Consider the following 25,787-nt stretch of genomic DNA (forward strand, 5'->3'; position numbering starts at 1 on the left):
GGCCTGGGCTGGCCCATCAAAGCATCATTTCCCTGGAACACACTGGTGGAGTGCAGGGACCAGGGCCGAGCTCAGCCAACAGAGATGTAAGGAAATGAGTCTGTGCCATTAGGACAGACCACTGGCTCTTGGGCACCAAATCCAAAGCTGGGCGGATGCAGGGTTGAGGCTGCTAACAACCCTCTCACCACCACATGTATCTTAAGAATGGAGACAACGTGCAAGCGGGCAAGTCGGGGGAGGGGGGAAGGCAGTGCCCAGGGGCTCTCCTGAAGCTTGATCCGTTCCCAGACTTTCCCATTAAGTGAGATGAAAATGGCTTTTTTTTTTTTTTGCATTAACCAGTTGAAATGGGTTTATCCCCCCTTGGAAATGAAACTACATTTTCATTTCCATACAACACATTTCCCATGAGGTCAAGAAGCCCTCCCTGAATTGGAAGAAATGGGAAGTGGCCGTTGCAGGAGCCCCTGGCATGAGAGCACTTCAGTAAACAGCACCCCCATCTCCCCCAACCTTGGAAACCACAGTGAACAGAGCCACAGTCCAATCAGCACTGCCACAAGGACATGCCAGCGTCTCACATGTCACCAGGAAGCAGAGACAAGAAGAAAGGATACTGCTACCAGTGCATTTTTTTAAATGCAGGAAATCGGGTGTAGAGTTATAGAGTCCTTCCTCCAGGCTGGTTTTCACATTTAGGTTGTACAGATTTTTTTCAAGTCTAACCTATAAATTTGTCTTGGCATAGATGGGAAATGCCAAATTCAGAACAACAACCGTAGAAACTAAACAATGCAAAAATTGCCCTTAGAAGAAAGTGATTCATGGCCCCCCAGAGTCCTTTAAAATACAAAGGCACCATATGAATTTAGTTCTTGTCCAAACTCAGGGAAGTATTCAAAGGTTACACACAATCAGCCTCCTGGAATCCAAGGGCAGTTAATGTTCAGAATGGTGGTCACCAATTAGTCCAAAACACACACTGATTTATCAAGCTCACACCTCTGTTTAAGTTTTAAGGTGCTCAGTTAGCGCTTGACCAAGTCTGAAGTGACACAGGTCTGGGGTCACTTACTTTACTGCAAAGTTAATGCCACCTTTACAAAGCCTCCATGGATGCAAACTCTGTATGCCATTCTGGGCAGTACCAGGTGAGCCAGAGGATAGAAACACGTGACTTTCTCTCCATGTGTTTCCACTTCAAGGAAAAAAGCATGATGAGAAATATTGAGACTTGATTAAGGCTAACCTACTTTGAAATAAAAAAGGATGCATTTATAGCCAAGTATTTTAAACATTAAAAAAAAAAGGTTGAATGAAAAACGTCATGTCCTGTGACTGTAGGTTAATAGGACAGGAAAATTGCTAAAGGAGAATGAATACCTGTTATTATGCCCAGCCACGAAGCCTGAGTGATCTTCACATTAAGTGATACCATTATGGAAAATACAAAATCTAAAGAAATTACAGTACAGCAAAAACCTCAAATGGAAACAGTAGTATAGTTTACATGAATTGAATGCACACGCTTCCATCTAAGAATGGCAACATGCATGGCCAGCATCCGAGGGTCCCATGAGGCAGGCTAATGTTACCTGCTGCTCGGGAAACTATTGTATCACCACCATGGCATGTTTGTAAAGGACTTTCAGGGTGTGTAATATCAGCCCCATTATGGTCCCGCCCGCTAGTAGATCAAATGTACTAAATTATCTGGACATAAGACTTGTAAGAAAGGAAGAGGTGATCAGAGGTAAACCAGATAAACCCCTAGGCTTTGCCTCCCAAAGACCCTTTTCTGGTCATTGTTTAGGGGTCCCTAGCATGGTGATTTTGGAAGCAGAAGTAGCTCACAAGCAGCCCTGTGTTACATCCAGATCTTGTTAAGATCCTACTGGGTAGGGTAAAGGGGGTTCCATCCCTTCTCACCTTTATCAGGTAGTTACGCTCACACTGCTTATACTGAGAATAAGCTTAAGGCTTCTGGAGGATTATTCTCTCAAGTGATAGTGCTGGGGGAAAGGCAACAGTAGGGGAGGTCTGGCTCCTCCAAAGGGTGAGTGGCCTTGGATGAATTTCCCTTCCTGAGATACTGTGGCCTCCTCTGGACCACATGGGGCTTAACCTAAACTTTCTCTGTGGTTCCTCCATCTTTGTTTGAAACCTGACAGGAAGAACCTGGGCCCTTCAAAACAGCCTCTTCCCTTGGAGACTCAGAGCTGCCATTGGACCCAGTCCCCAGGTCACTGGGGGCTGGGGGTTCCTGCTGCTATAGGGGCTCACTGAGCTCTCCTCCAGGGAATATGCCAGGTGCTTGATGATGCACAGACGTCCTTCTGTGTATCAGCTACTGTTGCTTATACAAAATGTTTAAGAGATGAAGATTTATCCAAAAAATGGGCCCGGGGACTCTCTTCTTCCCACTCCACACACCCCTCCAAAGTCCTGGGATGATTTCCAGAACAGCATCCACTGCTTTCTCTCTCTCCAGCCATGTTGGTGCTTCCAGAAACCTCCTAGACTGGTCCACCTGCTCACACCAAGCACCCCAAACTTAACACGTTGAAACTGTAAACACTCTCCCTCCCTCCCCACCAAATTTCTATCCTGTTTTCCTCTATCCTGGTCAATGGCACCAGCAATCACTCAGTTTCTCCAACTGGTCATCCTTAGGCTCTTTGCTTTTCTTCTGCTGTCCCCATCACCCTCATCCTTCACCAGGTCCTGCTAAATCTTTCTCCAAAGGTCTCTGGCACCCTTTCCTATGCTCGCTCTCCGCCCACCGAGTCTGCCAGCTTCTCTTCCTCCCTCCCCCAATGACTGTCAGGAACCTTTACAGAACACACACCTGCTCTTAGCATTCTCCTGCTTCTCGGCCACTGCCTGCCTGTAAAGTCAGGTCCAATCTCCTCAGGTAGGCAGACAAACTGGCCCAGCACAACCTGGTTTCTGCCAGCCTCCCCGCCCCCATTCTTTGAGGCAATCTGCCAATCCAATTTATTCCTGTACTGCCTTTATTCACTTCACCCCTCAATCTCTAGTACCTAGCGAACTCCTCTGCATCTGCTGATGCCCTGCTCATGGGTGACCCATCCCTGACCCCTCCACGCCGACCAGCCCCCTCCCAGGCTCCCATGACACTTCACACACAGCCCTGATAAAATCCACGCCACACTGCTGTGTAGTTTATTAACACCTCAGTCTCTGCCACTAGGTGAGTCTCCTCCAGGACAGCAGCTATGCGCCCTCATCTTCACGTCCCCAGAGCTGAGCTCAGTGCCCGGCAGAGGCAGCAACCAGCCAATGCGTGCTGAACCTCAGTGCTGCACGCATGGTACTGAGAGCTTGGAGGTGAGGACCATGCCTGTGAAATACACACAGTCGGTCTAATGCTACCGGCTTGGTGGAGTGAAGCTCGTCTCCCCCCCACCCCCCGCCCCCAGTGACAGTAACTCCAGTCAACACATAGAACCAACAGCACAACTGTGTGTAAACATGCTGTCAACTGTCCCTGCCGACCACATTCTCCAGCGGTTTGCCTCACGTCCCAGACCATTGGGTTAATCGCTATTTACGAGTCGCCAACCTGTATTCCTCTAACGAGAGAAGGGACTAATATAGACTCTTTTAATTATTACCCTGGGGTTCCGAAGTGAAAGGGGCAGCACAAAGCTGAAAGGGTGCTCTGTCCACTGAGGTGCCCACAGCACATTCCAGGAAACAGGACATAATTGGTGCCAACTCCCAAGCCTCCTCGAAGAGGCGCCACGACTGGGGGGGTAAGAGGCCAAAGTTCCAGCCACAGGACCAAGGAGCACCAGACACAGTTAAACAAACCAATCTATGGAAGCAATATCAATAGTCATTAATCTTTTGCCATAACCCAACTTTTGAAAAATTCACTGGGAGAAGGAAGCAAGGGACAAAATAACTGAAGTCAGATGAGGGAAAAATTGAACAATTTTTTAAATGCCATTCATTCCAACAGGTTAATGATTATGTGGATCGATGACCTGAGTCAAGAAGAAAAAAGGTAGCAGAGCAAAAAGCCCCTAATAAGTATTCTAGGCTCAACTAAAATATTCCTTCAGTTGGTATCTTGAGAAAAGGATTCACACATTCCATGACACCTATTTTTATAGCACACAGCCCAGAGTTGGCCATATCACTTTTAATGGCTTGAGATTCCAGAAGAATTATCACTATGGTAACATTTCAAAATGGCCGTCAAAGTTACCAGGGACCAGTCCACAGGGTTTGGATCACACAGAGCCTTTCAGAACAGACCAAGTTATTTTCAAAATTCATCTAATGATTTCACATGCCCAACAAAGCTTGGCTAGAACTTAGCTAATGGGGTTATTTGCAAGTGTGAGTTAAAAGAAAGAGCACCCAGTACATAATAAGCACTCATACATTATCTGCTGTCACTCTGAATCAAGCTCCTTTCTAATAAAAAGCCTCCAGTATAAAATAATACACTGGTGGTTACAGTGATGTGATAAATTCTTTAGTTTTTTGGTATGTATTAAAGTAGTATGAGGAAAAACAGGAAGGTATAAAAGTCAGTTATTGAAGTAACAAAAATAATGGCAAATTTAAGTTATTTTACAAAGTAGGAAGTGATATAAAGTATATAAGATACAACTGATCACAATATTCAAAAATGCTTGTGGATGGACAACAAAATACACCCTTCCACTAGGACCATACACTCAAATTCTTATAACCCTCCCATCCTCGGGAGTAGCCATTAAGAAACAAGTAATGCTCTTCCGTCCTCATTTTCATAAGAAAACAGAAAGCTGACCTCAAAGGCCAATTCCAAGTGTACTAAGTTCAGGATTGTCAGAGCCAACAAACTCAAAATCAGAGCTAGAAAAGACCTTAATAATGTGTTTTTCAAACCCCAAGTTGCCACCCAGTGATAGTTCTCAAAATCAGTTGAATGCATCTCTTACCAGCGTTAGAATCGAATAAGAAAACATTATGGTACTTCTTGGGTAGGAAGGGTGAGCACTGTATCAGATAAGAAGTGTTTTGGAAACACTTATCTTAGTTATATCCTTATTTTGTCCTGGGGCTAGGATGTAAATCTACATCTTACTGTGGGTCTGGTCAAAAAACCTGCAAACCACTGATGGGGTACAATGCCTTTTCATGTTTCCAAGAGAGGCAAGGTGACCTGCCCAAGGTAATGCCCGAGAAGGAGTGATGCACTCAGACATTAGAATGTGAGGCCACCTGGTTTTTAAACATTCTTTCCCTTAGGTAATCTTGCCTCTTTCATCAATAAAACATTCAGCACAAGCATCCAGTAGGAGGCACTTACACATAACCATATTTGAGAAATTAAAGGAACCAATGACACAAATTCTGTTTTTACCTAGTCTGTTAAGACCAGACGCCCTTTAAATGGGCCCTTGGGAGCCCATAAATTTTTAATTACAAAATCATGGAACTGCAGAAACAGGGTGTTACAAGTGAGAATTGTTCTTTTCAAGGGTTACGCAGGGAAAACCTTATCCAAGCCTGCCAAAAGTACACGGCATTTTCAAGGCCATTTACCAAAGAAACACACACACACACAGTCCCAAGGGCATTCTGGACCAAGGCCCCTGCCAGCGCCTACTGTTTGGGCTCTTATAGAGGATGAAGGTGAATCCCAGGCTTCTATTCCTGAGAAAGCCCGATTCTCAATAGGAACAGCAAGGAGCTTCCCAGCTACTGTCTCCAGGGAGCTGGGGATTTCACTAAGTCCTCACACAGAGCCTGCTCTCACAGAAGGACAATCAGATGTGAAAAAAATAAAACAAAACAAAAAACTACCTTAAAAAAAACCACATTACAGTTTTTTTAAGGCAAAGAAGTATAACAAAGAAAATTTAAAAATGGACCATAACCCTATTGTCCAGATAATACCCGTTGACCTTCGAAAAGAATAAAAGCACTAAATGCACATGGTCAGAAAATCCACACGGTGCTAAAAGAGCACAAGGTAAACAGTGGGGGTCACCCAGCAACTACAGCCTCTTCCCACAGAGTATAAGTGCTTATCACTGTCTGGGAGTCCTTTTGGAAAACTATTTCATGGTTGTAGCAGCATTTACCAGCATATATGCTCTTTCTAAAGACCTGAAGGCTCACACTACCTACAATGGTCTGCACCTTTTTACACTTAATTTATATCAGCATATGAAGATCTAACTTTTAAAAAAACAGCGGTGTGGTGAGAATCTCACTCTTTGGAAATGCATGAACCCAAAGCATTCAATATACAATATTCTTGTGCCTACTTTGTAATCCTCTCATTCTGTAACACTTCCACCCATGGGAGTAAAAGCATCATGACGGTGTCCGCTAGTATTACACTGAGGAAGGGTCCTGTGCCAGGCCCTGTGCTGAGCCCTGTCCTTTACCCCCTACAGCCTGGGAAGGAAGCCAGCACCCGGCTCACAGAAGAGCCACAGAAAGGGAAGCTCTTGACCAAGGTGTCGGAGCCAGGAGCTAACAGAGCCAAGACTCTCAGCTGGATCTGTCTGATTCTACTACCTCCTACTAGAAGGAGCTTTCTGGACACAGGGTAAAGGTGTTGGCTTCCCCACTAGAGTAAAGGAAGCCATTCAAAAAGCTGTTCAGAGAAAGAACTACTAGCCATACCCTGGGGTCTCGCCCAGCAGCTGACTTTGGGGGAACGGGCAGGATGGGCTCAACAAGCTGGCACAGGTAAGGCTGGGGGCCAACCTTCGTCCTTGTTCTGTTGTCCCACGAACAGGGGTCTCGAGGGAAGCCCTGGATGAGGAGACTGCCCAGGCTGAAGAAGCCAACCTGACCATTCCCAACCCCACCAAAGCCGGCCAGCCTTTCCCAGAGTGACAAAAGGACGGGTGATCCAATGGGGAGAATTTCTTGCCAGAAACATCGCTTTTCACTAACATGCCTAGCTTGAATAGCCATGGGTGTGTTTATAGACCCAGGAATGTGCAAAACAAAAATACGCATTTAAAAAGTGAGGTGAAGGGTCATATCCAGTGAGCACAGTGCTAGCTCCGGCTCCTTTTTCCTTTGATGGGAAAGAAGAGGAGGGGGCTTCCCTTGGCCTCAGCGGGGCTGCCTGCAGGAGACCTTTTCCAGCCCAGCAGTCGGGCAGCGGGCATTCCTTCGGGGTGACAGCAGCCGACAGCAGCCGCAGCAGTCTCACCATCGTCCCGCGGCTGCACGCCTGGTGACTAAGTGCACAGGAATCCGCCAGTGCCCAGCCCACCCAGAGGACAGGAGGACAGACGGGTGGAGGAAGCGGCCCAGGGCCCCTTCCCCAGAAAGAAAACCTGAGCTCTGCCCTCTAGCCCGGGTGCAGCGCAGGACGGGCAGGACAGTCACTTCTGCAGAGGGTGGGGCCACCTGAGCTCTGGTGACAGCCCTCTGCCCGCCCCCACCCCACGGGGCTCGCAGAGCATCTGGGCTCTGGACTCAGGCCTAACTTTGCTAAGGGATCGTAGAGCAGAGTTTCATGGTGCACCTTTATCTCTTTGAGTAAAACTCTGAGTAAATGATGGTTGTCTGAGGGAAGCAGAACTAAACACCAGACAGGCAACAAGTTTGGTTTGCCCAATAAATAAAAGAAAACTTAAAAAAAAAAAAAAAAAAAAAAAAAAAAGGGCTACGTGGCCAATTCATCATTCAGGAATCTAATTCATGGTGAAATCAGCAATCCAAGATTTGATTTCAAGAAATCATTTCCTGACACTTCATATTACTCCCTGCATGACTGTTACTTCTGTTTTTAAATAAAAGAATAAAAAGTTTCCTGTAAATCACATCCCTTTAGTCCTTTTTCACAAACCTGCCCTTCACCAGAGCTAAAGCATCCATTCATTTAAAGATATTTTTACAAGATTAAAGAACGGTTTTAAAAAGAAAAAAAAAAGTCTCCCAGTTACAAATCAGCCAAACAAAGGTACCTGATCACTGATCAGCTCAAAGTTTTGCTCCACATGTGAAAATAATCCATCAATGTAAAAATAAATCCACCCTAAGTGGAGGGGAGGGGAGTAAAGTCTGAGACACAAGTATTTAAAATTCAGAAACAAGTCGTTTCATAATTAAGCATCTGTAATTTGACTATGCTTATGTCACTCTTTCATTTTCATCTTTCCTTTATCTTTAGAGTCATACATTTTCTGATCATGTAAAAATGGTGGGTTGGGGGGAGGGGGAGGAGGAAGAGGGAGGAGGTGGGGAGGCCGCGCTAACAGAACCCTCACCACCTTTACTAGGTGGTTGTGCACCAAAGCCCCTTGTCTAGAGCAGGATATCAAGAATCGGTCAACCGTGGGGCCTAGCCTTCTCCAGTGCAAGACAGGCCAGCCGGTCACTGTTGGGTGTATGTACACTGGACGGCACATGGCGGCTCCCTGGAAAGTGGCATGGTGTGATGGGGAGAATCAAAGGCTATGGAATCAAAGAAAAGCATGTCTGATTCCAGGTTGGCAGCTTAGCTGCATGAAAACTTACACATGTTATGTCGTTCTCTGTGCCTCAGTTTCCTCATCCATAAAAATGGGGGGGAGGGGAATGGCCGCATACACCCTACAGGCTTTGGCAAAGATTGAAGGAGACCACTCGAGAGGCTCCTGGCACGTAGTAATTGCTTCATGAAGGCTGGCTGCGATCATAAACACAGTCTTTTCTAATTGCCACAGGGATCTGGGGGGCACAGGGGTCAGTTCACCTGTACCGAGATCTCACGCAGAAGAACTCCCCTCTGAGCTGATCCAGCTAGACCCCAGGGTCCACACCCCAGGGTCCACCACGGTTAGATCAACAGGCTCCTTGGAGGCCCAGCTCATTTCAGGACTTGCAGAAGCATGGTGGGGTTCTAATCTGCAAAACCTCCAAATGTAGGGGGATCTTCTAACAGGTTTTGAAGAGCTTTAACCAGAGATTAGCAAAAATGCCCTTTTGTCAATATTGTTAGATGCCTGGGATTTAGATGTGGATTTTTTTTCCTATCCCACAGAAAACACTGAATCACGTAAAGACACTGAACAAGGAGACAATGATCCAGACCTAATAAGATGCTGCAGCTCTGTTTCTACCATCAGGCGAATACCTTTCTCTTGGCACTGTTCACAATGTTATCGGTATGGCCTAGCGCACTCACCCACCCTCTCATCAGGCCCAGAGCCCTTGAGAGTGGAAAAGGGAGCAGGGCAGATGATGGCAGGGGAAGGAGGGAGTGTGCCCAGCTGGAGATGGTGGACAGGGGAGTGTTGCAGGGTCTAAAACAGCTTGACCCTCAGAGCCGTGGGTGTAGCCTTGGCTCAATCTTCCAGACCTTTTTCAAGTCGAAGTTTCCCTCTAATTCGCTGTGACTTTTCAGGGGGATTAAGCAGGGCATGTGAAGCTAGTTCCTACAAAGTGTTCATGGAACACAAAGTTCTAATTGAACTTCTATATATTCCAGGGCCCATGACTTTTCTTTTGTTCTAAAGGCACCACACCCTTGAATAACCAAATCCATAGATACCTGGGCAGGGCTGAAGGATCCTGCTGTGAGGACAAGGGGTGAGACCAGGGGTCTCAGCCTCCTGTTGCCTCCTTTCTCCAATGCAGGAAAAGCCCTCTTCTCACTTCCTAAACCAGAACATGTTCTACAAGGGCAAAGAGCTCTGGAGCCATCACAGCCTGTTCACTCTAACCCAGGCCCCTTCTCAGCTAGAAAGCCCACCCCCAGTCAAGCATACGTTTAGATACAAGGAAAAACGTCAAGGGTGCGTCTACTACAGAGGTCTTAGCTTAATGGGAAAATGAAGCTGTGGGCCCAGGAGAGGTTCACCATGACAGCTGTAACTTAGAGTGAAAATGGCCAGACACGTGAGAGCACATGCTGAGGTCCTTGGAGACGGGATTTCTGAACCAAGTCAGGGGTCAGACTAGATGATCTCTAAAGCTTTCTTTCCACTGTGACATCCACACAGACATACAGCAGCTCCCTGAACCGGCTTTTTCATCCTGCACTAGTAGCCCCTGCTTCAGAACTGCCAGTGCCCAGAAGACAACGCACAACAGTCCCTCACTGACCCATCTGGAGAGATGGCCTCTCCCTCCCAGGAAGATCTCATTTCTGGGGCCCACACCAAAAACTTCCTTACCATGGAAATCCAGAAAGTTGAGCCTCCTTAAAAATTAATCTTGTAAGCTCATAGGTTCTTGGTTCACAGGTGATGCTCATGGAATAATCTGGGGGTGTGCTGGAGGGTGATGCATGACATGAACAGTTAGTGGTTACCTGCTATAGTTTGCTTTAGTCTATTAGTTCAAAAATTAACTCATTTAGTATAGCCTTAAATAACAAAATAAAATCCTAGAAGAAATGTAAATTTGTTTAATTCTTCACATTTTCTCAAAATGTTAATCACTGAGTCAATTAACTGTGGACGGGCCTAAACTGTTCCAAAGCTTTTCCAACCTACTAATTAAATGTGCTCTCACTACCACAATAAAAATTCTGGGAAACCTTGGGCTTCTGAGCGTACGACACAGGATGAGAGAATCAAATCCATTCAGTTCCAATCTACTGCTCCACTTAATAAACAAAAAAATGTTAACAACATGCATTTTTTAAAAATCTAAGTGGTTTCATAATGTAGATATTGTGAGTCTTCCCACGACGCTAAATGAAGGCTTATGACAAGAGTTTAATGAGCTGTTATCCAATATCTTCCAGGCCTGGGGATTTCTGCTTCTTCCCCTCAGGAACAGAGGTTGCTCAGAAAGCAGGGAGTGTCATGATCCATACTAAATGGAACTGCCCTCCTCAAACATCTTCACTTTTATAGTCTGTAATCCAAGTCACTCTATTAGCAGGCAGGAAAATCCCAGCCAGCTTCAAAACTCCCTCATCTTTCTATTACTTCAAGTGACAACCTTTTCCCGCTACTTTATCTTTGCATTAAGTACCAGGAGCTGAAAGATGCAATCAATTTCACATTTCTTTCTGCCTATTTACATGACTTATTTGTTTCAGCAGATCCTCATTGCCACAAATCCTTCCTTTGTCCATTCATGTCTGCATACTTAACATAGATTTAATATTTCTCTAGGCCAAAGATCATAGGCTGAGTTTTTCTCTGACTGGAGGACAGAGACAGGAGAGAGGGAGGAGGCTGTCTGCGATCCCTTTGTTGTCACAATTTACAAAGAACAGTTCACAATAAGAAAAGTGATAAAAAGCTTAAATCAGCCCCCCTAACACATCAGATCCAAAGTGGGAAAAAGAGGAGGAACTAAAATGTCCTGAGACCGTTCTGGTTCCAGAGACTGTCAGACACTTTACTGACCTTATGTAATAAAACTTGCTTGGTGGCCCTGGTGGTGGAGCAGGGAATCTAACCCAGACATAGGTCACAAATCCGCACTTCATAAACATCATGACATGAGTAATGAACCAAAAGTCCACCACCACAGAAACCAACTTGAGTCCTTCAAGGGCAAAAACTGCACCTTCTGGTGGATGTGTTCTGGATTCAACTTAGAATCCTCCCACCCAGCCAAGTGGGATGCCAGAATGCTGAGTCCCAGCTCCTGTTCCCACTGCACACTCCAGCCTCGTCCCCCAGGCCTGCCTGACCATCTGGGAAGGGCTGAGCCCTCAGGGAGGGATTCTTTTTTTTTTTAAATCCGATATAAAGTGGAAACCACCAGCTTCCCATCACCACCCCTGCCTCATCCATCAGTCAGCAAAGGCACCACCTTCTGGGATAAAGCTCAACAAGTCTCTTCTACAAGCTGTCGGCAGGAGTTACATACAAATGATATCTCAGCTGAACAGGCTTGGGGCAGGGCCGCCGGCTGGGACCTCAACCACCACTCAGACTTCTGTTTTTGTGAAATAATACCCTCCACATTTCACACGGCTTGCAAAGTTCTGAAGTGCAACCCATTCATGAGTTGAGGGCCATGTATACAGTGCTAGGCAAACAGTACTGAGCAAGTGGGAACGTTCTGCATGAAAGGCCTCCATTTCACTTGAGGCAAATGCTCTTTCCATGCAAAGCTCCAAATACAGAACTCTCCCCCCTTGGAGCTCTTAGCACTTGCTGCCCCTCCTTCTCTTTAGGCAAAAAATGTGGAGTGCCTCATCACACGGCATACGCTGTGTGTCTCTCTCTGCAATGCCATGTTTTTATCTTCTCTCATAACAAAATACTAAGTTTCTATCATCTCATTGCCTGTCATGGGACTTGCACACAACAGGCTGACCAAAGGAAACAATGGGAATTTTGGCCAGGTAACAAGTGTCAAAACCCGCACAGACACATCAAGACCTAAATTAGATTTTACTTACAATTCATACCTCTTTGTCATTCTCCCGTACCACAGGAATGAGATGCACATAATATATTCTCTTTCACCTCGTTAATGAGACTGGATTTGTGTTAACAAGAATGGTAGGGAGGAGAAAGAGACCCCAAATAACTTACAACTCAGCAGAGGTTAAGAACCCCCCAAACCTTTTGTGTCCACATCCTCTCACACCCCGACACTCACTCAGTTGCTCTTAAACTCTATTGCTATTTAGTTGGTTTATTCATTCCAACTAGAACCACGTTTGTCATCCAAAAACATTTTATAAATCCCTTTATAAAATTCCTGTACCTTTCAGGTCCGAGCCTAGAGTGAGCCAAGATTGGTGCCCAGGACCCAAAATTCCAACAGGGGCTCGCTCTGACCCTTGCACAACCCTGAGAGTGAGGACCCCTTAGTCTTCGGGTCACAGGCACCTCCATTCCTCATGCCCAGCCCCAGAGTCTTCATGAGAACCAACCCACTCAGATGCAGATGCTCTGCATGGGTCCGGCCCACGGGGGAGACGGATTTCTACAGAATATGTCCTCCATGACCCTCTCTCCCTCTGGCTGTGAGGTTGGAGAACCAAGATTTATAAACAGAGCACAAGTCCAAACCCAGGGTGGTTCATCATCTATTTGGAGGAGGAGACAAATGATGAGTAAACAAGGCCTTCTGGAACCACTGATAGAGCTCAGAGAGGAATCGTCACTGACCGGGAACAGGGCAAAGCCTCATCGCCAGCACGTGAGCCTTGCAGGCCTGTGAGCCCTCCACAAGGGAGATCCAGGGAGGTTTCATGGAAGAGCAGAGCCAAGCCATGAAGAACAAGTGGATGATGGTTAAGGAGCGACCATGAAGAGCGTGGCCTCAGCAGACAATGTTCGCCCAGCTGAAACTCGCCGTGCACACGCACCACAGCCAGACTGCTGAGGACCAGAGTGCACAGCAAAACACACCCAGCTCCCAAACTACTCGGAAAGTACTGCCACTCCACTCTGATCACTCCAAAAGTGCTTCTGAGCTCAAGGCACCTCGGCAGTACCATGGTAGACATCAGCCGCTGGCCATGAGAGCAGGAAACGCTCACTGGGCTACCAGCTTGCTCTGGTTCTGGATGAGGGACAGCTTACTTTAGCTGAAAAAATGATTTAAATGAATTGAAATTCATTCAGCATAACTGCATTACAGCGGTGTTTCTCAAAGTACTTGTGAATAATTCACTTTGGTAACAGCAAAAGCCAGACCAGAAAAAGTCACTTCAAAGACACAAGACAACATAAATTGTACTGAACTTCCTAGTCTCAATGCCCTAACTGCTTTTCTCTCCTTCTACCCTTTCACTGAGATGCTTCGCCAGCCTATGCTCTATCTGCTACCCCTCGGTGAGCTTGTCAGAGCCCACTAATCGCAGCCCACTCTCCAAGGACCGCTCTCGGAGCCTGTCCCTAAGGGTAAGGCCCATCCCAAAAGAGGTCAACTGCTTCACACCACGGCGAGTCTAGAACACCTGTTTTCATTCTCTAGCAGTGTTTCCTGAAGGCCAGGGCCAGCGGCTCCACCCCAGGTCCCCAACACCTTACTCTGCAACAGGGAAAGATGAGGAAACCAAGGAGCAGGGAGGGGAAGGGCTGGCATTGGGCCGCTCAGCTAAGCCGTAGCAGAGGAGTCTGGTCAGTGCTTTCTGCAATAAACAATGATGCTTGTGTGTTCACAATTTCCATGCAAATTCCATCTGATCGTGAGGCAGGGTGGCCCCCTACTCCTCCTTGCCTTTTGATTACCCACCACCTGCCTCTCCATCCTAGCTTCAGAGATGAGAAGATGCTGACGAGAGGTCTGCATTTATTTTGATAATGGTGGAAGAGTTTGAGACTGGCAGTTGAAGAGCTGACATATGAAAGTCCACACTTTACACTTTTAAAACTGCACAATGTACACCAGGCTTGTTTACGAAAAGAGAATCTGCACTGGCTCAGGCTAAACCAGTCACCAAAACCACTCACCTTTTATTTACTAGTGAAAAGGGGGTCTGAACACCATCCCGATCACCATTTCCCTCTCACAACCATTTAATCCCTCCTCACACATCTTCAGTGGCTCCTCTCTAACCTCTGAGGCTTTCCATGTTAGGACAACAGTGCCCAACAAGACAGAGTTGCAGTTACCCAAACAAACAGTATAAACCTTCCCATGGGACCAAGTCAAGTTGAGGGTCTTAAGTCCCCCCACCCCGCAGCGTTAGCATGAAATTCAGTGAATCTGTGACCGCAGCCTAACCATTTCCTCTGCCTGGTAACAGGCAGAAGTAACAGTGGGGCCCAGAGAGCTGTTGTCTCTAAAATGTAAAATCAAATTAATCCTGCAAAACAAATTCATCTTAAAATGACAGTCTGTTAAGTTGGCTTTGGCTGTTTTATCAATTGCCTCTCAATAAAATACTGCTTTATTTAAGCAGACCCAGAAGTTCACCCCCCTCCTAGTCGCCCATCTTGGGCATCCAATGACTTTTCCAAGGATTTTTTTCTTAGCAAACAAGAAATATTTGTTGAGCTAAAGAAGCATTCTTCTGAGAAAATGATACATTCTCAGAATTCTATTCATAAGCAACGATGGTGTCAAGATTCTTTGAGCCTTGACTCCCACAGTGAATGTGAAACGATGGCCACAAGGAGGGGGCGGCTGGGGTCGGAGGGGCAGGAAACCCACTGATCTCAGAAGATGACACCATGTCACCTAGACTGTACCACCTGGACGGTGCACCCAGACCATGAGTGAAGTTACAAAGAGGGAGCGTGAAATGCCCCATCCTGCATCTGGGCTGCTCTGTCTTCCCTCGTGAGTGGAGGAGAGCACGAGGGACATTTCCTGCAACCCTGCTAAAAAACCTGTTCCAAAGCTTCTTTGACACAGTTATGCAAATGCTTCTAAAAGAAGTATCAACGTATTACAAAATAATCCAATCATTTCAAGTCCCCTGAGGAAGGGAACAAAAATACATCCTATAACCTATCTGAGGAAGAGTCTAAGACCCTAATAACATCGTCGACTTAGCAAAGCATAAGGGGCCATTCGGAGGTCAAGAAAACAGGACAGAAACATCACACTGGGAACCACAGGAATAAAGCTTGCATTTTCTGGACCTAGGGAATCTGACGAGTTTCCATTTGTCTCCACATTACCACTAATACCTTCTGGGGTTAAAATAAATAAATTAAAAAATCCTAATTCGAACACTTCGGCTGCCCAGGAAGTGTTTCTAATAATATCAACCTTCATCTTGCCTTTTTTTGTATTGCAGGCTCTATGCTTCCCAATTTTCTTTTATTTTTTCACCCCTTTTTACTACTAAGCCCCACTTCCCAGTCGCGGCAGCTGCTAAAAACCATCCAAGCACTTTGCATCTATCCAGAAACCCAGAATGGCAGCCTCGGTTCACAGATCTGCTGCTAAGGGCAGATGGAGGAGCGTCACAGCTGGGCCCTGCTTCCCAGGGGCCCCAGGCACAGACGGCTCAGGGCCCAGGGCCTGCCCAGCCTCAGTCCCGCACTCAGCGGCCTGCATGCCTGCACCAGCTCCAGCAACCTCACAGCCTTCACCCGAGTCCCTTCATTAGGACTTGCAAAAACAAATGGGAGGCAGCTACACATGGGTCGGGTCTGTCTGCACAGTCTTAATGCAGAGTCCCCAGACACACTGCCTCTGTTCCCATCCCACGTGGATGCCGTGAAAAATGGCACAAAGAAAGGAAAGAGGACCCGGTGGTTGCTTGTGACCACGGCAGAGAAACAAAAAGCGATTTCTGTCGGATAATGAGCTGAAATAGAAGTTGGGCTTCCGGGAGAGGGCCTGACATTCCTGCACAGCATTTTCCCACCCACCTGATCCCCTTGAACGGAAGGAAGATCTAAGGGAGGACAGAGAGACCCAGTGTTTGTTTCCTGCACTGGGGGTGAGAGGAGGGAAATAAAACAAAACAGCCAAAGCAGGAGAAGAGGCTGGGTGGGAGAATAAAGTGGTATGCACGCGCACACGCGCACGCACACACACAGTATTACCCAAAGAAGAGAATAAACAGGCACATGCTTCAGCAGGAAGCAGGCAGTTAACTACCTTTATTCTGTGAGACCTGCAGTTGTCACAAATAAAAATGTACATCCTTGTTATCTTTACCCAAAATTGTGCCCACTCTAACCACTTTGCTGCTCTCTGCGAAAAACACATTTTAAAAAGATAATATTTAATGTTAGTATCAAACAAGAATCTTGTTCTTGATATTCTTAATTCTTCCCAACACCAAGCCTGCAAGCGGAATAAATTCATATGGTCTGATAACCAAAGAAATAGAGTTTACATGTAACTATAGAGGCCCCACTGGCATCCCCATATAGACATACGTACCTCACCGAATGTTCTTTAAAGATATGGCTTATCTGGACAGACACAGCAATTTGAACAATTTGGATTAAACTAGCAAGAACCACTCCTACACTATGCCATGCTATTTATGATAATTGAATTTTTGCAATTTAGAAAAAGCAATAGAGAAAGACCATATAAGACATGGCAGTAAACATACACAGTCAATCCAGTTTAATGCTCAGAATTTTAAGTAACCTCAGAATGCAGCTCTTAGGTATTAAGTTTAATTTTTAAGAATAATAGCAGCTGCTACCATTTCCCAAGAACCTACTATGTGCTGTACCCTCTGTCCAGTGCTTTACAAATTCCAAACCTGCTCATTCCTGTTTCAGATATGGAAGATGGAGCCTGGAAGCCTCACCCCAGCACCTGGGAACACAGAAGGCTAATGTATGGAATCCTCTCAATTCACAGACTGTTCTTAAACCTTTGCCATATGATGTCACTTGTCCATACTGGAATGTAGGCTTTTTTTTTTAATCCCATTTTGTACAAAATTATATATTCTTGCAAATCTCAATCTTAAATACCATAATAGTCCACAGGGGAAACCCACACCTTCCAGGTGTGAGGCCACCTAAAGATGCCTGAAGACCAGTCAAGTAGAGGGTGGCAGGCACGTGATGGTAGCTGCTGCCTCCACAATGTTGTCAGGGAGGCATACGCTGGGAAGACCAGGAGTGAGGTCCTGGTCAGCAACAAGACACCCTGAGAACTGCAGAAGAGTGGCCATGCCGACCCCGAAGGAGCACAACCTTCCCTGGACACTCTTCCCTGCCTACACAGGCCCCAGAAGCCCCCATCACTCCCTGACCTGAGATGGCAGCTGTCTCCCCCGAGCTCTAAGAAGCGCTCAGCCCTCGGCTCCTCCTGCAGGGCAGCTCACACAGCTACGAGGGCTCTGCAGGGAGCTATTCCTCCAGAGACCGAGAAGACAGGCCTGTCAGGAACTAGACAAAACCCCAGCTCTCATGACAACGTCCAGCTCATATGTGTTAGCCAGTGGCAGAACCCAGAATGGTCTAGATTTTGAATTTCCACCTGGGGTTCCTTCTTCCATATAAAAGATCTGTACATGTCTTAAGTCTAGATTCCCAAGTTAGGCACAGTGATAAACAGATGCCTATTCTGTATCCTGTGTGTTGCAGACAGAGATTCCATCTCTTGCCCCCAGCGTTCCTGGAACACCTTGGCTGTCTCTTGCTTCCTCCAGTCAGGGGGGCACTCCATCCCAGGATGGTGTCAGAGACCCCACCTCATGCTGCCTGAGTCCCGGAGTCACACCATGTGCTAGAAGGAGGCATGTTTCCAAGTCATGGCTCCCAGCTCCACTGTGAGCCAAACCTAAGTCCCAAACCACCCTATGCACTCAAGTTGAGCAACGCAGTCCAGGACAGGATTAGCCACGGGCCCACACGTTCCACGTCATCCCCACTCTAGCAGAGAATGCCACGCTGGCACACACACAAGGAAAGCAAGATAGAAATATTAACACAACAAAAAAAAAGAGGCTTTTTAGAAGTAAGAAGAAACCAGAATGGTCTTACAAGTAGGCTTAACTGATGAGATGGGAAGGGACTCCAGAATATTTTCCAAACACCAAGAATTGCAAAAATCACCCTAGGAGACTTATTCTGAAAGCTTTTTCATCTCTAAGATGAGATCCCTATTAAAAAACAAACTTCTGAAGGGAGCGCAGGAGAGTGACACCTTAATTAGGTGACACTTAGCCAAGAATGAAGCCTTTCAACGACAAGGCACGGGAACTAAGAGGCGGGGTCAGCTAAGAGGGTCCCGGGGACACAGGGGCACAAAGTGCCTCTCCATCTTGGTAACAGGGTCACCAGTCAGGGAGAAGAGAATGCCACCTTCATGCGTGACTATAGAAGGCAGAGAAGGTGAGGCCCAGGGGCATGTGACCCCCTTCTAAATAAAGAAACCCCCACACTGGGAGCAGCTGACCAGAGCAGGGGCCTTCCAGGGGGAGAGAGACCAGCTCCGAGCTACACACAGGCTGGAGCCTGCTGGACGGTCTGCCCCTTCCTCCCGGATGCTCAGGCCTTCCTCTGCCCCACGTGGACACGCAGGCCCCTACCCTGGTCCACAGTGGCAACAGACTACACGGTATTTCACAGAGGGAAATCTCCCTCCCAAGAAGCTTAAAAAAAGAAAAAGAAAAAAAGAAAAATTAGCCAGAAGTGTTAGGATGAAATAATGCATGGAGTCTCAGGGCAGAGAAACTGTCTCCCCACCTCATCTCAATGCAGCAGGTGATTTACAAACACTTAAACAAGCCCCCCACTTTTACCTGGCGGGCCTGACATACCAATCTGTGAGCAAATGAGGAAGGGGTGCAATTCCGCCCCACACACCAATACCACCCTTGAGAGGAGTGTCCAATAAACAAAAACAGAAGAACATGTTTGGGGGAAAACATGTAGAATTATCTTTTTTACACCACCTGCCTTCATTTGAAGTCCCTGACCCCATCCTTGAGACGGCAGTATAATGTGTTCCTTTTGTCAATAAAGGGAGCCATTTCCTGCCTTGTCACTCGAAGGCTCCACTCTGCTATTTTCCTGGTTTCTCATCTCGAAGGCAGTAGGAAATGCAACAAGCTCCGGGACCGCTGTTCCCAGTCAATGCCTTTTTAATTGAAGTAAGGCTGCACCACCAGCGAAGCCAACTTCCAACACGGCCAGGCTTGCAGGCTTGGTGGATTTTCTGGCAAAGACCAAGCCTGCTCACAGGCAACATAGTGATCTGAGTGGACCACAAGCTGTTCACCCTGACAGGTTAAAAAGTACTTGGAGACTAAGTTCAGCAGTAAGTTTTTGGAATTTTTTTTTGGGAGGTGAGGGGGGTGTAATACCTGAAATCAGGTACCAGAAAGCCCCAAGGCAAGCAAATACCACACACAGTTAGGCAACGCACTGAGCGAGGAAAGAAGCACAGGTGCCCAGAGAAGGTTCACCCCGTTCCCTCCTTGGACGTGGACGACCTCCAGCGAATAAATGAACAGCACAGCACCCCAGGCCAAGCTTCAACTTTCAAGATGGTTCCCACCCTTCTCCATCATCTTTGGCTTTGAATCATTCTGACCAGGGCAGGGGAGAGAAGAGCTCCCACCCATGGTTGACCCTCCCAGCCAGTTACAAGCTGGGGACAGTCTGGGTGACTCCCTGGGAGCAACGACCATGAAAGTTACACAGGAAACATCCGCATTTCATAATCCTCGAGGCTTTTGGCTCGCTGAGGACTGTTACTCCACACCCTTCTCTGCGCAAGGGGGAAAATGTATTTTCCTGACAATCAATCTTTCACAAAGCAGGTGCGTGCTCACCCCTGGGGGGACAGCCACGCTGACCAAGTGTTGGAAGATACGCCCAGAATTTACTCAGCACCACAGACAGGCTTCTCCTCCTCGGGAAGGGCCCACCGGAGTCCACAAAGCCCTGCAGTCCTCCAGCAGCGGGCGGCCAGCTGGTCAGTGGGGAAGAACACCACCGCGGTCAAGGACCTGCAGGCACAAGGCCAGGTGCACAGCCCGCTTCATGGGGTTTCACAGGCTCCTCTACAGGATTTTAGGGATGGGAGCCTCTCGGTCAGCATGCGTGTATGCTGGGGAAGGGGAAGGTCACTGGGCCGAGGCAGAGAGGCAGGAAGGCTGGGGAGAGGCCGTGTCACCGAACACGGGGAGAGCAGAGGAAGGCAGACTAGGGAAACATTTCAGATGGAAAGGGCTTGGTGTCCGGTTGGAGAAGGAAACATCCAAATGGGACCCAAGTGTCTGACATGGGAGCTCGGAGAACAAGAACACTACCCACGGGAGTGGAAACAAGGAAAACCCTGGGCTATAAGTGAGGAGCCAGAGAAGACCACCGGATGCTGAAACGCCCATGGGGGTCCAGTCACGACGGCAGACGGGGTCGAGAGCTCACAGAGAGGTCAGAGCTGGAGATGGTATTTGGAAGCCAGATGCATATGGGAGGATGCTGAAGCAGTGGGTGAGATATTCTGGGGGAACAGGACAGTGGAGAGAGGGCCCAGGATGTTACTCTGGAAAACAGCTATTAAAGACTGGACGAGGAGCCAGAAAAGAGACAGCTGCACAGACAGAGGAGAATCAGTGATGCTGGCAGGCAGGGATGAAGGAGTCAACAACGGTGTCACATCTCAGGGGGCACCAGTTACACTTTCATGGAAAGGAAAAAGCCATACTCCGTTTTTCTAAGGTTCAATCACTTTCTAGGAATGAACAACTCAAGCCTGCATAAAACAAGCCTGCGTCAAAATTATAAGACAACAGAGAAATACAGAAGCGGGCAGAGAACCCAGAGCATAGTAATTTCCTTAAGGGGGCTGTCGACGAAGTTGCCTGCCACCACAGAGTCAGGATCTACAGAGGGAGTTTAAAGGAGAGCGTCAGGTGAACACTGCCTATCAGCACTGCATAATTGAGTGTTTCTCCGTTATGTCAAAAATGTCACACATATTCTTGACTGGACGTATCTCTCCAGATGCTCCCCCTCCGTCTGTAGCCAGCCCTGGGAAGAATAATGGAATGGGATTCTTCTATGCTTAATCTTTTTAATTGGCCATCTTAAGACTAACGTGGACCCCAAGGCAGACTTTCTGTTTGGACTCAATGCCCTCCACCTGGCTCCTTGAATCGTCCCTAAGCACTCCGGCTGGAGAGCTTTGGAGCACCACAGCACTGCAGTGCTCAGCCAGAGAGATGATGCAGGCAAGAACCCAGGGCCTTCGACGGCATGCCCTAAAGCGGCATTCTCCAAAAGAATTAGAGTGTGAACGACATCTGCAATTTCAAATTTTCTAGGAGCCACATTAAAAAGTAAAAAGAAACAGGTGAAATTATAAGAATATATTTTACTTCATCTCATATGTCTAAAGCATCATTTTTAACATGTAATCAATATACAAAATATTAAGGAAATATCTTACTTTCTTTCCCCCATACTACACTTTGAAATCCAGTGTGTATTTTACACTTAAAAATATCTCAATTCGGACAGGCCACAGTTCAAGTACTCGACGAGACATGGGGCTAGTGGCTACTGCACAGGACAGAGCAGGTCAGAAGGGAATCTATGCAAAGGGAAAGAGTTCTGATTCAACTAGAAAATCTCCAAGAAACCTGCCAACGCTTGAGTTTTCAGGACAAGCTGAAGGGAAGACAATTTCCCTGAATGCTGTTATTAATTTTAAATAAATACTCCATTGTGAAATCACAGAAAAACATCAGGAGGCCTGAGACACTGGCCTGGGAGAAGGCTGCAGGGTGTGGCCTTGGAGAAGAGGGTGTCTGGCCAGCAGGCCCATCAGCATCAGTTGTAGAAGCACCAAGGCCCAATTTCCATCTCCTGGTCCTTTCTCATGGAGCTCTTCCTCTTTCTCTTTCTAATCTTCCAACAGCCCTATGAGGAAGGCAAGGGGCTATTCCATTTTGCAGATGAAGAAACTGAGGGCCAGGCCAAGTTTAAATTACTTGCTCATTTCTAGTCACGGCTACTAGACTTGGGCCCAGAACTCATGCCTCGCCCCTGCTCCAGGCTTCTTCAACAAGCAGCTGGCCAGAAACAGCCCAAAGTCCACAGTGAGACCTAAATAAATACCGACTGAATCACTGAACAAGTGCCCACCTAACGACTTTTTAAGTAACACCTCCCTTTTGTACAGACCTTAAGAGTTTTCAAATCAGTTTTGCACACACATGTGATCACCACTAAGGAATAATATGGGGCTGCCCAATGGAACATTCTAAATATGTCCAACTACAGCCCAGAAGGGCTGGCTGGTCCAAGGTCACCCGGGCCTCTTATACCACATCCAACATCTTTCCACGACACATGACACCTCCTTTGATGATGGCTTTTTCTTTTAAAATAAAAATTTTAAATGTCAAGACTACTTGAAAATATTTTTTGTTGTTTTCTCAGAACTAGCAGGTAACCTAATGATAGGGTACTATTTTAATGAATAACAAATATGACTTTAGCACAGTATTTCCCCCAACCTTAGCCAAAAGGGATTCTCCAAGTGGCCCAATGGTGTTCTCAGCTCTTCAAGGTCCTGGCTTCAGCCAGTGGGATCCCTCCCTTACTGAACCAGTGTTCACCTACCCGCTGATCCAATGACAGAGGGCAGGAAAGCGTGTGCTCTTCAAAGCAAGCATCCTTTCTCTGCTTCCACCCTGGCTGGCAGGGAACTGAAACAATGTTACTTGTGGGGTCTGGCCTTTGGTTTGTTTATTTTACACACCTCAGGGTTTAGGCAAGCCTACCAGTTTGGGATTTCTTGGCTCTCCATGACTAGCTACAGTACATGGGCTCCTTGGGTCTCTAACTGGCCCAGCCATTAAACAGCTATTTATAGCTACCACACTGCCTTCCAACCAGTGAGGGGAACCCTCCTGGCCAATAGACCTAAACATTGCTGAAAGCAAGAAGACAAAGGCCCAGAGTCACAGTTCAATACCCAACAACCCGGCGCTCAAGGTATCGATCACAATCAGGCAAGAGTTCAGTTATACTCAAAGGAAAATAAGCACACAGCAGATGAACAAACGAGAATCTTCCAAATACCACCACCTGACCCCCAAGAGCAGTAAACACATTGCAAAGTTCTTTCACTAAGTGATTCACAAGATTTGCACAATTCTTCAAGAAAGAGGTAGAAAAGAGAGGAAGCAGAAGCCTGGGGTGTACAAATGAGCTCGCTGTATAGCTACCTGCAAGGTCGGCCTGAACCTGGGACTCCTGGAAACTGGTCCAGGGTTCCCCTGCCCCCACCGCCTTCGCTATGCTCCATCATAAACCAGGACGCCCAAGCACTGTAACGTCATCATTAAGGATCGAGGACGGGGTGCGGGTCACCACTTTCACAGGATGTGAATTAGCCTTTACCTTTCCTTTATTCCACAATATTCCAGGTGTATTCACGCTAAGGAAGCCCTGCGTTACTGAAAAACATCCTTTCACGCAAAGGATGAAAGAGCTGATACATATGCAGCCTCTGACTGCCAGGGCTTAGGCACTTTCAAGCACACCAGGTCACCTTTCTCATCAGAAATTCAAAGCAGAAGTTCCTCAAGCCTCTAGCCCAAGAGTGCGGTGATGGTTTCTAGCGTGTGACTGGAACGGTCTGACAGCAGCCGGGATGGCCTGCAGCCAGGCCACAGCCCTGCACCTACCAGTTCCCAGATGCAAAAGGAAGCCCCTCAAGACCCCACATCCTAATTGCGATACAGCCGCACCCACCCGTTGCAATCGTGCATTCAGAAGAGGAGGGAGGGCGGGGGAGGTGGGGTAGAGAGAAGCAGGAGGGCAGCCACAGTCATATCCTCATCTTACTTTTCTGACAGCGGTTCGTGGTCCAGCAGCGGTAGTTGTACTCGTTGTTGATGGTCGTCTTCTCGCACAGCGGCTTCTCCTCCATCGTCCCCGGGCACAGGTCCCCACACTCCTTTGGGGGCTTATTCCCCACGATGTAGTTATTGGACACGGCATCCAGGATTAGGGACCAGTCCACCGTGGAGAGGTAGCAGAGGTCAGCATTCTTCTCGATCCGGATGGCCCCACGGGTAATGTTTCGCAGGTTGTAGAGCCCGATATCCTTGAGGTTGGTCATCTCGAAGATGACCAGGGCGTAGTTGTAGAAGAGCTTCCAGCCACGGATGACTGTGAGGTTGGGGAAGAGGTCGCCGAGGCTCTCGAGGCCAGCCACGCGGAACAGCAGCAGGTACTCAGTGATGACCGTGAGCTTGGGGAAGCGGTAGCTGCGGTAGTCCTCAGCCTTGGAAATGAGCAGGATATGGAGGTAGCCCTCGATCACCGTGCAGTTCTCCAGTCGCTTCAGCTGCTGGTAGTCGTTGCGGATGTCGATGCCTGGCCCACAGACTGCAGGGAGACAAGAGGGGAGGGCGGGACAGGTCTTAGTTACAAGGAAACCACTTTTTAAAAACTATTTCCCAACCCACAACATGACCAGTTTCCAGGAAACCTATATTATTATTAAAGAAATAAGACCCCATTCTTTACTGCTGACTGCCTTAGGGGTGGCTGCAGGTGGGCTATCTGGGGAGCTCAGCAGCCAGCTATTCTTCGGGAAGTGCCCAGTCTGGGCCAGATACAGTGCAACACGCTCACTACCGCGGGAGATGCCATCCCCAGCCCACCGATGTGCAAACCACAGCTTAAAGCCCAGGGCCGCACAGGAGCACAGGGGAGGGTCAAGGTTGCAACCCAGGCCTGACTGCACAGCTGCCAGGCCACACACTCCCCACCCCTGCTGCAGAGCGTCAGTGCCCTGCACCTGAACACACAGCTCAGCAGCCGAGGGACAACAACTCACTCCTGCAGCCAGCCTCAAAGGACACCATGCAGTATACACACTGGAGAACAGTCACTGTGACCTGGAAGGTAGGGACCCCAAGAAGCACGCTCCCATGTTTCCTACCACCATTTGACGTGGGCAGGTAGCCCTGGGCTCTCCCCAACACTGCATGAGTGTAGACAGGAAGGCTAACTTAGCCACAAGATAAGAATATGTGATTTATATGAATAAAAGAGGTATCCAATTCCAACTTTAATAAAGTGTTTTCTTAAGAAAGTATGCTTCCTGCAGAAAGGTTAGGTAACAGCAAAAAGATAGTAAAAATCATCAATAATCCCAACATCCAAAGATATCACTACCTATGCCAATTATCCTTTCTCTATAATTTAAGGTAAAGGAAATTGGACAATAATATAATGTTTTCAAACATACTTCCTTCATTTCATATGAACATTTTACCAAGTCATTGCCTTTCTACATCATCATTTTAAGAAGGAGACAGTAATTCTAGGATATGAATATGCACCGTGAGTTCTTTTCTTTTTAAACCAATCTCCTATTGTTGGATATTTAGGTTATCTCCATATTTTCACATCATAGACAACACTGCAGTGGACATTCTCTGCAGATGTTCAAAACTATTTTCTTAGGATAAA

At 47.2% G+C, this 25,787-nt stretch overlaps 1 protein-coding gene across 2 annotated transcripts in view; it reads right to left on the reverse strand.

Annotated features, from left to right (window-relative positions):
- Positions 1-25,787, reverse strand: part of IGF1R (insulin like growth factor 1 receptor) — a 312,032-nt gene that overhangs the window by 223,878 nt on the left and 62,367 nt on the right. For both annotated transcript variants that reach the window (XM_059912583.1, XM_059912582.1), the window contains exon 2: positions 24,150-24,695. In XM_059912583.1, the coding sequence (XP_059768566.1) occupies positions 24,150-24,695 (546 nt within the window). The remainder of the gene's footprint in view (positions 1-24,149; positions 24,696-25,787) is intronic.

Source organism: Balaenoptera ricei, chromosome 2 (genome assembly GCF_028023285.1).
Source record: "Balaenoptera ricei isolate mBalRic1 chromosome 2, mBalRic1.hap2, whole genome shotgun sequence".
Lineage (NCBI taxonomy): Eukaryota > Metazoa > Chordata > Mammalia > Artiodactyla > Balaenopteridae > Balaenoptera > Balaenoptera ricei.